At 44.3% G+C, this 12,933-nt stretch overlaps 1 protein-coding gene across 37 annotated transcripts in view; it reads left to right on the forward strand.

Moving 5' to 3' along the window:
• Positions 1–5,992: 5,992 nt before the first annotated feature.
• Positions 5,993–12,933, forward strand: part of MAP4K4 (mitogen-activated protein kinase kinase kinase kinase 4) — a 190,716-nt gene continuing 183,775 nt past the window's right edge. For all 37 annotated transcript variants that reach the window (XM_021680340.2, XM_021680341.2, XM_044919078.1 and 34 more), the window contains exons 1-2: positions 5,993–6,099; positions 6,449–6,514. In XM_021680340.2, the coding sequence (XP_021536015.1) occupies positions 6,043–6,099; positions 6,449–6,514 (123 nt within the window). In that variant the 5' untranslated portion in view covers positions 5,993–6,042. The remainder of the gene's footprint in view (positions 6,100–6,448; positions 6,515–12,933) is intronic.

A 12,933-nucleotide genomic window follows, 5' to 3' on the forward strand; every position in this document is an offset into this window, starting at 1 on the left:
CTGGCCACTAAATATAGAATATACACAGACAAGAAGAGAAAGATGATAATTATATTTATTCAAAAGAATAGGAAAGGCCTCAAATTTTGTAATTCATAAATATGGCATTTACAGTTCATAGTTTATCATTGGTAGGTCACCACTTAACCTTTTATTATAGAGCATATTTTAGAAGATTTTGAGAGCGGAATCACTATAATCAACTGAGAACTGCAAACCTATAGCACTGGCCAACTTGCATATCACCAATGGAGACTTGTGGTTCATTCATTTTTAAAGGGATAAACTTGATTATGATTGAACTCCTCTTCAATGGAGGTTCTGATGCATATTGGCCAGGATCTGATGCATCATATTCAAACTCATGATCCTATTTCAGTTGTGAGATATTAAATGGCTGAGCATAAGAGAGGCCCATTGGTCTAATCACTTCCTGAGATTTCGCTGTACAGACCTAGGACACAAATATGTGATCAATAAAAGTCTGTTATCTCTTCAGCTAGCAGGCCTACCTTGGCCTTCTGTTGGCAGAGCCTGATTCCACTCACTCAACCATCTATCAAAACCAGACATACTTGACAACTATTTATGTCCCCATCCGGCTTCTCCCAACCACTTCCTATGGCTTGCACCTTGATTTCTAAAGCTAGGGCTATCTCTGACTTCATTTTTGAGGCCCCTTGATGATTCTGTAGGTAAAGGACTTTTCACAGTGGAGCTTGATTGAAGCAATCCTTACATGCAAAATACAAATTTACAAAAAGGGGATGTTTTTTGTAAACAAACAAACGGTAATCCCCTTCATAAAACATTTCAAATAGGTGTTCTATAAAGAGCAAGTTCCTCTGCGTTTAAAATACTGTTCTGTTTTTTAAAAATATGTTTACCAAAAACTTTTCCATGAACACATAAAGTAAGAGGAATCTACATTTTCTTTTTCTAGCTAGCTAGGGACATCTAGCCCAGTTGCCCAGAGTGAAAACCTGCTCATTAACACACTCCTCATTGGCTCATCTCCACGTTTCACTTTTCCTTCTCTTTCACTTGGGCTTCCTGCAATCATCTCTTAAATAAACTACCTGCACCAAATCTTTGTGTCAGGATCTCCTTTTGGGAGGTCTGAGCTAAGATGACTTCCTCATCACAGAAGTGACAGCATTGATAGCCCTGGTAGGTAGGGTAGGATGTTTGTCTTGCCTCTGGTCTGCTTCTTCTTTTGTTGCCCATTTGATCTGCTTCTGCATCCCTCGCCTTCCAGCCTGTTGTGCACTAGAGTACTTGCTTCCTTTTAATTCAACTGATATGCCAGTCAAAAAAGATTCTTATTCTCTCTACCAATGCTCAAAGATGGCTTTTAAATGACTGAGCTTTGCTGCCAAATCTACAGCAACCACATGTTCCATGAATTTCCGTTGCTCATATCAACCCCTTTCCACTCTGGCTAAGAGGTATGAGCAGATGTAGGGCTGAGGCCTGGGTTATAGGAGTCTCTAAGGTCCTAAGAGGATCTTTCAGTCATTTCCATCCAACCCCCTAATCTCACATGTTAGAACACTGAGGGGCAGAGAGGGTGAGCATTTGCTTAACAACTTGTCCATCAGAGAAGAGGAACTCAGATCTCTGACCCCTAAGCCAGGCTTTTCCCTTTTTGAGATTTTCCTGAATACATTCCACCATTGCTTCCTTTGCTTGACTCAATTCCCCCTGCTTCCAACATTTATTTCCAGGTGTCCTAAGTCCTCACTAACCCTGAGCTCTTAAGTTATATTCATACAGTCCAGTGTCACAGATCTGCTGCCCTCCTTGCCCTGCCTCAAACTGAGGTTAAAAATTGCCACCAATATTTTTGCAACAAAGGAAAAACTAGGAAGTAAGTAAAGTGATATACAGGGGTTGTCATTGACAACTTCTTGCATAATTCAGCTCCCCTTGGGATTTCTGTGACTGGGTGAGATAATTGCTGACTGGCCCATTGTACCCTGGGAAGATGCACACTTATATCCCACAGCCAGCTAAACACATAAGCATCTAACCTGCCACTGGGGCTCTTGGAAGCCAAGGCTAGGCTGCTCCTTCCTTGACTTGACTGATAATCTGGCTTCCGTTTTTAACTCCACCTCACCCATGCCTCAGCTGGGTCTCCTGGTCCCACCTAACTGGTCTAGATTTATCTCTCCGGGTTCTCTGAATGAGTCCTCTGGCCCAGTGTGGCCAGTTTCCTCATTTTCAATTTCACGTTCTTTGTCTAAGCAAGCTATCTTTTCCACCAGCCTAAAATGCCAAAGTAGCATTTATTTTCCAAATTATTATCTTGATTATCTTTTTGGGTGGGTTTGTGTTCTCAGACAGATTCTTAAGGACAAGGGCCATGACTTAAGTCTACTTGCTGATATTATGTATTGCACATGGCTTGTAATGGACTGAATGTTTGTGTCCCCCTTATATTGAAACCCTAAGCCTCAGCGTGGCTGTATTTGGAGATGGGGTCTCTAAGGAAATAATTAAGTTTAAATTCATAAGGTCATAAAGGTGGGGCCCTGATAGAATAGGGTAGGTGTCCTTAGAAGATGAGACACCAGATGGCTTTTTTTCCCCCCTCTCTCTGTGTACTAGCACTGAGGAAAACCCATGTGAGGACAATAGTGAGAAGGTGGCTATCTGCAAGACAGGGAGACAGCTCTCACCAGAAACCAAATCAGCTGGAACATTGATCTTGGATTTCTAGCCTCCAGAACTGCGAGAAAATAAATCTCTGTTATTTAAGCCACACAGTCTATGGGATTTTATTATGGCAGCCTGGGCTAACATAGGGCCGCTGATTGAGAAAATGGTCCTTACCCTTGGATCTCAAGCAGAGTTACAAGCTTCTGCGTGAAAAGATAACTAACTTCCCACAGAGTCCAAAACTAAACCTTCCTTTGTCACCACCACTCAACAACTCCTATCCTTTCCTCTGTGCCTGACAGTATCATCCCAAGTGTGAACAAAGCTCTGGGCCACAAGCAAATCTTTTACCCCCTTGTCTACACTGACTCTGGCATCCCATCAGATGCTGAGTCTTAAGAGAGTCTACTGGCCCAAAACCTTGTATCTCCTTTCTCCAGGCCTTATTCCTTTGGCCTGTGCTCTTGAGATGGCCCCTTCATGGCTCTTCTAACCCCTAGTCTTCATCTCGTAAACAGAAGAAGAGACAGAGGTTCAGAATTTAAACATGTTCAAGGTTGCACAGTTGATAGTAGAACTAGGTTCAAACCTAGTTCAGTTTTGCCTCAAATCTAGCATACTTTCCATTAGACCTGTTTAATGTTCTTTCTATACAGCCAGAATTTATAATGTTCTGCCTTTAACTATAGATACTTCTGAGACTGTCTTATACCCATTATCAAATTGTAAGTTCTTCGAGAGTAGCTGGCTTCATCTTCCTTATATCTTGGGCAATGGCTAAGTCAGTGCCTTGTGCTTGGTAAGGCACTTCAAGAAAAGGTCCTCAATTGAAAATGAGAAGTAACTGTCACAATGGTAACATGGGCAATAGCAGTTTAGGAGAGATTCAGAGAAAGCTTGTAGGAGAAAGAAGAGTTGGTTTCTGAGTTGAGCTTGAGGTGATGGAGAATCTGGCCAGGCAGAGAAGAAGGCAGTGGTCTGAGTTGGGCCTCAATATCATGAGTGAACCTGTGGAGGGAGGTTGGCTTGGGGTTGGGGGTGGGGGGCGGAAGGGGCTGCATTCCTGCATTGGGTTCAGCTGTGCACACCAAGCAAGTCAATTAACTTCTTTAAACATTGGTTTCTTAATGTGTAAAGTGGGAAAAATAAGAGTACCTACCATTCGGGGTTAATGTGAAGAATAATGAGATAATGTATATAAAGGATGTGGCACATTTTCGGGACTGAGTATGTGTTATCTATTATTAATAATAAATACTATTAAAATACTATTAGTAGTAATATGGTCTGAAATTTCACATGCTCACCAACCTAGCTGAGTAAATAATTATTTACACCACAGATAATGCCATTGCTGTGAATACATTAAAAAACAAAATCATTTAAAAGTACTACTAAATTCATAGCAACATGTTGGTAACCATGATTTTCCTAATCAAAGGATTCCAGGAGTCCCTTACAAGGGATTCTCATAGTTGAAAATCTTGGAAACCAAACCGTTGAGAGGCAGGAGAGTGCTAAACATATTCCTGGTAAAAGATTAACTTGGCTGAATCAGAATATTGGATTTTCAGAGTAGGCTGACCTAGTGAGAATCCCTGTTCTACTTCCAGGCTGTGCTTTTAAGGGATTTAGGCACATTTCTTATCTTTCAGTACTTTGGTTTCCTTATCCTTAAAATGTGGATACTAACACACAAGGGCTATAAGTACTGTACATAAAGCAAGAACTGCTAGATGATGATGACGGTGATGTTTGTGAAGCCTAATTGTGAAGGGCCTTAGATTTTCATCCTGTAAGGCTCTTGTTCTCCAAGTGTGATCCCTGTAACAGCAACGTTAGCATCATCTGACAACTTGCTGGCAATTCATATTCTCAGGCCCATCCCCAGACCTGCTGAACTCTGGAGGTCGGGTCAGCAATCAGTGCTTTTACAATCCTTCCTGGTGATTCTGATGCACTTCGGTTTGAGAACCTGCTGTGAGGTAATAGGGAGCCATTGATAGTTTTTGTACAGTGGAGTGATGTGATAAAAATGACTGTTGTGCACAGACAATATATTCCTTTTAACAGGATCAAATTACCTAACTACCGACAAGCTTCCAAAGTTGCTGGCAGAAGCCGGTTCATTGATCCTTAACGATCTCTAGGCACAGAACGGGGGGTTAGCACTTAGGGCTCCAAACATAGTGCTCACCTACTGAGGGAGGTAAGGAAGACTGAGCTGTTTTGGGTACTGTTTCCACCGAAAGCCTTGGGACCCGGCAGCCAGGTGATGCTCAACGAATTCCGCACCTACAAGCCTGTCACAAACGTAGCCTGCAAGATAGAGAGGAAAAGAAAACCGTGTAGGGAAACCGGAAATGAGGGTTTTAGGAGTATAGAGTCTGGTGGTGGGGGAAAGGGATGGGATACGCGGGGGGTGAGGGGAAAGGCAGGCCCCTTGTCGCTGGGGGTGGCTACACCCCCTCCGCGTCCGTCTAGAGCCGGGGCGCGGCCGGCCGGCGGGGCGGGATGCAGCCCTTCCCGGACACAAGGGTCCCTCCGCCTCCGTGCGTTTGCGGCCAGGGTCCAGGTCACTTCTGCTTCCTTTATTGTTAGTGCGAGATAGGGCGTTTCCTCACCCTCGGCACCTCACCGCGGACGTCCCAGTCCGTCTCATCCCTACTCTGGCCCTTTCCGCGAGCGCCCCGCCAGCCACCCGCCGCGTCCCGGCCGCTGTCCGCGCTGCCCGCCGGCCGGCCATTGTTCGGGCCCCACCCCTGCTGAATATTCACGCCGCGCGGGCGCCTCGCCCCGCGCCCTCCCCAGCGGGGCTCGGGCTGGGAGTGCGTTTCCGCTCGTTTTTCCTGCCGGGGAAGGAGAGGGGGAGCTGTTTTCTCTCTCCTCAGAATATATTTTCGGTGTCCCGTTTCTCCTCCTCCCTCACCGCCGCCACCGCCCCCTCCCTCCCCGCCTCCCTCCCCGCCTCCGCCCCCGCCTCCCGGGTTATCTTTGTCTCGCTGCCTCGCGCTCACTCGCTCAACTCTCGGCGGCGCCGCGGCCCCACGCTCCGGGCCCGTCCTCCAGGCGCACGGCGCGGGGCGCGGGCGCCGGGGCCTGAGGCGGCGGGCGACGCCCGGGGGCCTGACGGCCGCCCCGCGCCATGGTGTGAGCGCCGCCGCTCCGCGCACGCTCCGTCCGCCGTCCGCGCGCGGCCCGGGCCGGCCGAGAACCGCGACCAGCCCGCCGCCGCCGCCGCTCCCGGCCGCGCGAGGCGGAGTCCCGGCCGCCAGCTCCCGTGCGAGGAGGCGCCGTCGGCGGCCTGGCCTGTGACGGAAATAAATAGAGAAACAGATATATTATTGGTACTATTTTGTTTGGTGGCAAAAAGGGAAAATGGCGAACGACTCCCCTGCAAAAAGTCTGGTGGACATCGACCTCTCCTCCCTGCGGGTGAGTGGCCACGACGGGCCCCGCCGTGGGCGCGCCGGGAGCGGGGAGCCGGGGCCGCGCCCTGGCCCGCCGGGCGCTCGGGCGCTCGGGCGCCGCCGCGGGCAGAGCCTCGGGCGCGGCGGCCCCTTTGTCTGTTTGCGTCGGCATGTGCGGGGCGGCGGGGCGCGACCCTCCGCCGACGCCCCCACCCCGCCGCGCCCCGCGCCCCGGGCGCGGCCTCGGGCGCTGGGGGACCGCGCGGGACGAAGCCCGCCCGGTTTGCAGTCGCCCTTTATCTCCAACTGCCCCGCTTTATTTATTCATTGTTGTGCTGCTTTTAAATTCTAACCCCTCCCCTCCTCTTCTCTAGGATCCTGCTGGGATTTTTGAGCTGGTGGAAGTGGTTGGAAATGGCACCTATGGACAAGTCTATAAGGTCGGTGTGAGGCGCCGTCTTTGTTTCCCGTGGCACGTTGAAACTTCTTGTTGGGGGACGAGGAGAAGAGTGATAAACACGCTGCTGACTGGAGGCCACGCCACTTGGCCAAACTTGGGAAAGGGGTTTCGCCTTGCAGTCCCTCTCTTTTTAACCAGGAGTTTATATTCAGGCTGGCCTTAAAAGACCTCATTTCCTGGCTTTGAGATAAGGAAATAAGCTACACTCTTAGGCATGCACTTTTCTTCAGTAAATGGGAAAACATTTTTTCATAAGGCGACCTTAATTCTTCGTTTACCCCAATTCCGGCCTTCTGAGTTTGTGTGTCTTAATTAAAATTCAGTATAGGCAGGCCTGGCCTATGATTATCCTAAACCACTGCCTTGGCCTTCTTGAAAATTGTCCTCGTGTTGCCTCGTTTTAATGTTTGCAAAGTGCTTAAGGTGAGGAGTTTGGTGTTACCTGGGACTGCTTCTTAACTTTATCATACATGCTGCTGATGGATACATACATATTTTGGGGAAACGGGGGGGGGGGGTGTGTTTGGGCACCAGGAGCAGGAAGAATTACAGCATGAGGATTATAAAATCTGAATTCCAGGAATAACCTGTTTGACAGGTGTGTAATTGAAACAGATGAGGGAGAGCGAGGAGTCAAGAGGATGCCCAGATTTCACACCCACCCCAGGCCTGTCTCTTTTTTTAACACCCGCCTCCCAACGGTAAATGAAACTAACAAATCTGGAGACTATGAGTCTACTCTGAGTAGCTGACACCTGATGTGACTAACAGTGCTGTTCATTTTATTCAGAGCACATTCTAGAGCTTCTGAAAGAGCTGTAGGTAATGGAGGCGCAGGCCTTGAAGATTTGAAACAGAATGTTAAATTTCCCCTGTCCTGATTTATTTCTTATTGCTAAACTTTTTCTAAAAGTAATCTGCACTGGTGGTGTTTTCTGGCTGTTAGAGTGGATACAAGGGGCTAGAAAAAAAATATGAACAGGGCTTTGTGGTTCACCATGAAGAATTGTCATTGTCTCATTAGAAATGGAGGGAGGGGGTTGGAAGCTGACTGTAGACATTTTCTTAGGCCAAATTAAGTGTGGATCCTATTGTCTCTTTTATGCTTTATGAATAGGGTTTATCTATCCCTTGAACGCCTCTCCCCAGCTCCAACTTCCCCTGGCCTGGGCTGTGTACTGGGCTGTGTACCGGCCTGTGCTCTGAACTTGAGTCAGTATTCTTAGGTGATCTCAAGTGAATTAGCATGTGTTTTGTTGGTTAACTGTTGGGGCCGGGGCCAGATTTTTGAATTTGAAAGGAAGCCCTGTTAACTCAGCCTGCTGGGCTCAACTGAATTTGGAAGCCTTTGGAAAATTTTGGAAAAGATTGTGTTGCAACTCACTGAGTGGCCTGGTAACTGGCTCTAAGACATTCTCCCCAGCCCCAGTGTTTGTTTAAGCCCCAGTCGTTTTTTTCTAACCTAGTTTTTCTGGCCAAATCTAAGTGGTGAGTGTACTCTTCCAAGTGAGTTAGCCAAAGGTTGTTTTTGACCTGGTTACACAGTAGTTGGATTGTTTGTATCTTCCTCGGTCAGCATGGATGGATGTGAAGGGTAGTGAAGTGAACTAAAAGCCAGCAGTCCATTTTTAAACCATAAGAAGAAAGGAAGAGTGAAACCTGAATGTGTACTAAGTGGCTTTAAGAGGTGGGAGTTCTTTATGGTAACAGTTTGGGCAGGTTCATTGTTAAATTTTTTCCCCCTCTTCATTTCCTTTGGTTCCACCCCTCCTTCCCCCAAGCTTTTGAAATAGATTTGCTGAGCAGTGCAGTTGGGAAGCATTTGGGATACTGGCGGTGACACAGCTCTCTGACTACAAAGTCTGTACAGTTGAGAAGAAATTCTCAAATTATGCAAACCTAACAAATTAAGAAATCTGTGCAAAAGTGGCATACACACATACAAAATAGTGCCTGAGGTTTTGCTCACCAGCAGTTCTATTTTATTCTGTAAGATTTCAAGCATACACAAGGAGAGAGAGATCACCCAATTTAACAGTTAATCAGCACATGACTGATCTGGTTTCATTTATAGTCTTTCTCCGTTAGTATTTTAAGGTTAAAGCCTAGATACCATTTCACCCATAAATACTTAAGTATGTATCGTTTTTGTTTTTCAGATAATCACAGTGCCATTCTGACACCTAAAAAGTTAATTCCATAGTATCAAATATTCAGTCTTAAGGTTTTCCTGATTTTTCATAGATGTTTTCTTGGATCACAGTATGAACTGATACTGGGAAGTTCAGTCTTGGTAGATGGTAGAAATAGGAGAAACATTTAACATCTCCATTTGCGTCTCCCTTTCAATGTCTAATTTCTAGAATGATTTATATTATGCAGAGGAGTTTATTTAGGATTTGTTGGCATGGTTTGTATGTGGTGGTTTGGGCATTAGATTATTAATATTAGCATTTATTTATTACTAAACATCCACTAGTGTGAATAGCATCTGAGTTGGGAAAATATTTGTAATAACTTGTTTATAAAGAAGCTTTTTTCTTAGCATAAATTCAGGTAAAATACCTTTAAGCTGACCAACCTGTAGCCCTCCTTTGTTTCATTGCTATATCTTCTATTTTCTGTTTTTTCTATGAGCTTTTTATTTTTTAGTGATTGTGGTTGCTTATTTTGAGAAGGCTGTATTTATGTGAGGCGAGTGAGTAAAAAGAGGGAGTTTTCTGGGTTTTGCTGTTAAAAGTGACTTTTTTAGGGGGTGGTTTATAATTTTCTCTATCGTTGACAAAATTGGTAAATAGTCTGGGTATAGTTGAACAGTATATAACTATCTTTAAATATTTAAAAAAAAATTTTTTTTAAGGATTTTATTTATTTATTTGACAGAGAGACAGAGAGGGAACACAAGCAGGGGGAGTGGGAGAGGGAGAAGCAGGCTCCCTGCCGAGCAGGGAGCCCCATACGAGCTCTATCCTAGGACCCTGGGATCATGGCCTGAGCGGAAGGCAGACGCCCAATGACTGAGCCACCCAGGCGCCCCCGCGAACAGTGTATACCTATCTTAAAGAAAAGAGTTGAAACACAGAATATGTCCTATTCAGAGAAATATATTTTTTGCATTAGGTTTCTTAGGGATCACTGGGAAGAATGCTCATAAATTAAAACTTAAGAAAAATATTGTGAATTTCAGTTTACAAGGTTTCATTCAGAATACCATTTATAAAAAAGTGTTTATAAGGTGATCTTGTGCATGTTAAGTAAATCTAGTGAATTTTAATTATTTTCATCAAAGGGGGACAGTGACTGTTTAAAAAACAAAACCAGAAAAAATGTTTGTTTTTGTGTTATATTGGGTTTTATTATTTTTATATTATATATAATATTTTTAATATTGACCATTTTTGTTTTTTCCTTGGGGTTATGGTTACCCTGTTATTTTGTATTTTGTAAGCATACAGTGACTGGTGTTCCAAATGTCTTGACTAGGAGAAGGAAAATCCTACATCTGGAAAGGTACTGTAGGTAGTGAGAGGGGAAGTTAGGGAGTTTAGAATCCAGCAGGTGCAATGTCTGGCATCAGGACTTGCTCACAGGAAGGATGGATGCCTTTTTTGAGGACTGAGCATCTTGACCCTGTCTGACCCTGTCTGACCCTGTCTTTGGAGGGTAGGCTGTAAACCTTGAAAGTTGAGAAGGAGAGTAGTCTGGGCCTAAAGATCGTAAGCAGAAGCAACACTGAGAGTTTGTTGCTGTTTAGGGCATGGTGCTAGGGCTGTCCCCCTCATTACTGAAGAAAGGGGGGAGGGGTGTGTGTGACAGAAGGGCTGAGGGTGACCTCTTTGGGAATGACAGGAAGTTTAGGGAGTAGTGGGCATCTGGGGAGAGATTATTTGTTCGTGAGTTAAGGAGAGATGAGCATTGAGGGATCATTGAAGATTTTGTTGGGTTTGGAGACCCCTGGGAGTAAGAAACCTGATTAGATGATCTTTGGGGAAGGAGCAGGTAAGATGGTTGGCCTAGGACAATGGTCCAGAAGAGAGGAGGTGAAGGCTGGGGCAGGGTAGTAGCAGTGGCGGTAGAGAGGAATGTAGGGCTGGATTCTTGGACATTCTTCCTTGCTGAGGTCAACCTGCTAAATTCATTCTCTGCAGGCTTTGGTGTGGCCCTTTAAATGGGTACACTGCCCACTGGATTAGGAGGAGCCTTGGGATCTGTGAAAGTGCTAAAATTACTTCCGATTGCTCAGCAATAAAGTGCTGTATAAATTGTGTGGCTTTTAAAAATCATTAGTCTAACATTTTGGATCAAACACTTAAACTTTTTTGAGGGGCTTCTCTAAATGTTATCCCTTAAGTGTAGCATCTATTTTTCTTAACTAGAGGTAAAGACATCCAGTGGGGCAAAATGAATTTTGAGGAACTAAATGTTTTCATTACGAGGAGGATTGACTTGCCACTGAATGGCATGTACAGACTTGTTCTGAGACATAGGGCTCCTTCATGCTAGAAGAATTCTGGACTTGGGTAAGGTGGGAGGAAGCCAACCCCATTGAACATGTATTGGTGTGTAGCTCTCCTAAAAGATACCAGCCCTAAATTTCCCAAACTCTTCAATTAAATAAAATCATAAAATAAAAGCCTAACAAAATCCAACCACCAGATAAAATCCTACTCATGGTGGTTTTAAAATTTCTTATTGCTTGAAACTTTCTAATAAATAAATATTCATTTGCATAGCTGCAAACTTGTAGTTTTGCCTTTTTTTTTTTAACCAGTTTTGGATATATGTATATTTCTACATATTGAGATAATCCAAAAGTATTATCTGGGGGCACTTTTGGTGCAGTGTGTGTGTTTGTAGATTTTGTGGACTGATACTAGCAGGGCAAAGACTTTGAAGTAATACATCCTACTTTTGAAATAATGCATCCCTGAACAAGTGTGCTAATAAGCCAGGGAATAATCATCTAAGGCGTTTCATTCCCAGGGAACTAAAAATATTATAAACTGGAGATGGATGCTTTTACATGAATTTCATCCATGGTCTTTTATTGTGTTTCTTTGCTTTATTAGTAAATACTTGGTCATCTTGCTTAAGCCAAGAGATTGCCTACTCTTAAGGCATCAGATGTTTTCCATCTATTGAGCTGTTTTAAGTTTATGATCCCTGTGCTTCCTATCATTAGTATCAGTGCTTTCATTTTTCTATATTCCATCATTTTTAAAATTGGTAGAGAGCAGTAGGATATTTAAATAACTGCACAGGTGTACCGCTTTCAGGCCTGGTTTGTCCAGACACTGAAGCACAACTGTTGACCAGAGGGCAGCCCTAATATGTGATAACCTGGAAGGCTCACTCTCCATCTTATATATGGGTCTATTATGGACCTTGTACACAAGTGCAGACCCCATGACAGTTGACTGTATTAGAGGCAAGGGCTTATTCCACAGTAAGTTCTTAAAATCAAACAGTACTTATTTAGAATTTCTGATAATTTTAAGGATTGAAACAATTTTAGGTCACCATCTTACCTTGTGAAATCAGTGCTTTAAAAACGTTCATAGATAGTGATCACAGATCATCTGATTAACTACTTACAGGTAATTGCTTTGAATAGTTACTACAAACAGATTTTTCATGAATTCAAGTTGGTTTCTTATAATACTAGTGTGAATTACCAGTGTTGAAGTATTAAAATATATTTAATATTTAATTTGGGACCAATTTATGATCAGGGGTAGAGATTTCCAAGTGCTTATTTAGCTTTTGGAAGATTTGGTTGGCAGTTATTTTGTTCTCATAACATGATAACACCAGAGTTGAATCAAGATAAATATATGGAGGGATGGCTAGGAGGAGAAGGGAGAAGGCCAGGTGATATATTGCCAGTGACCAGTGTGGCAGCCATATGCTCTTAGGTTTTATAGTGCTATACGACTGTTCACCGGATAGAATATGATATTCTGTTAGGCTGATTCAGTAATAAAAGTCCACTGGCATTATTCAGAAGAGAAGTAATGTGGGAGGCACTGAGTTGGGACGCAGTTTTTTAATTATTTATTTGACAGAGAGAGACACAGCGAGAGAGGGAACACAAGCAGGGGGAGTGGGAGAGGGAGAAGCAGGCTTCCCGCCAAGCGGGGAGCCCGATGTGGGGCTCGATCCCAGGACTCTGGGACCATAACCTGAGCCGAAGGCAGATGCTTAACGACTGAGCCACCCAGGCGCCCCTGGAGGCAGTTTTTTCTATGAGAGTTTCAAAAGAAAGGGTAGAATGATAAGTTTTAGGACTTTTGGAAACCCTGACATCTGTGTGGCATTATGAGGAACTTAGAATTAAGTTGGGGAGACAAGATGCAAAATGATTAACCATAAAGGGCTGGTTTCATGCCACTTCCAGTT

The sequence above is a fragment of the Neomonachus schauinslandi genome, chromosome 10, assembly GCF_002201575.2.
Source record: "Neomonachus schauinslandi chromosome 10, ASM220157v2, whole genome shotgun sequence".
NCBI lineage: Eukaryota > Metazoa > Chordata > Mammalia > Carnivora > Phocidae > Neomonachus > Neomonachus schauinslandi.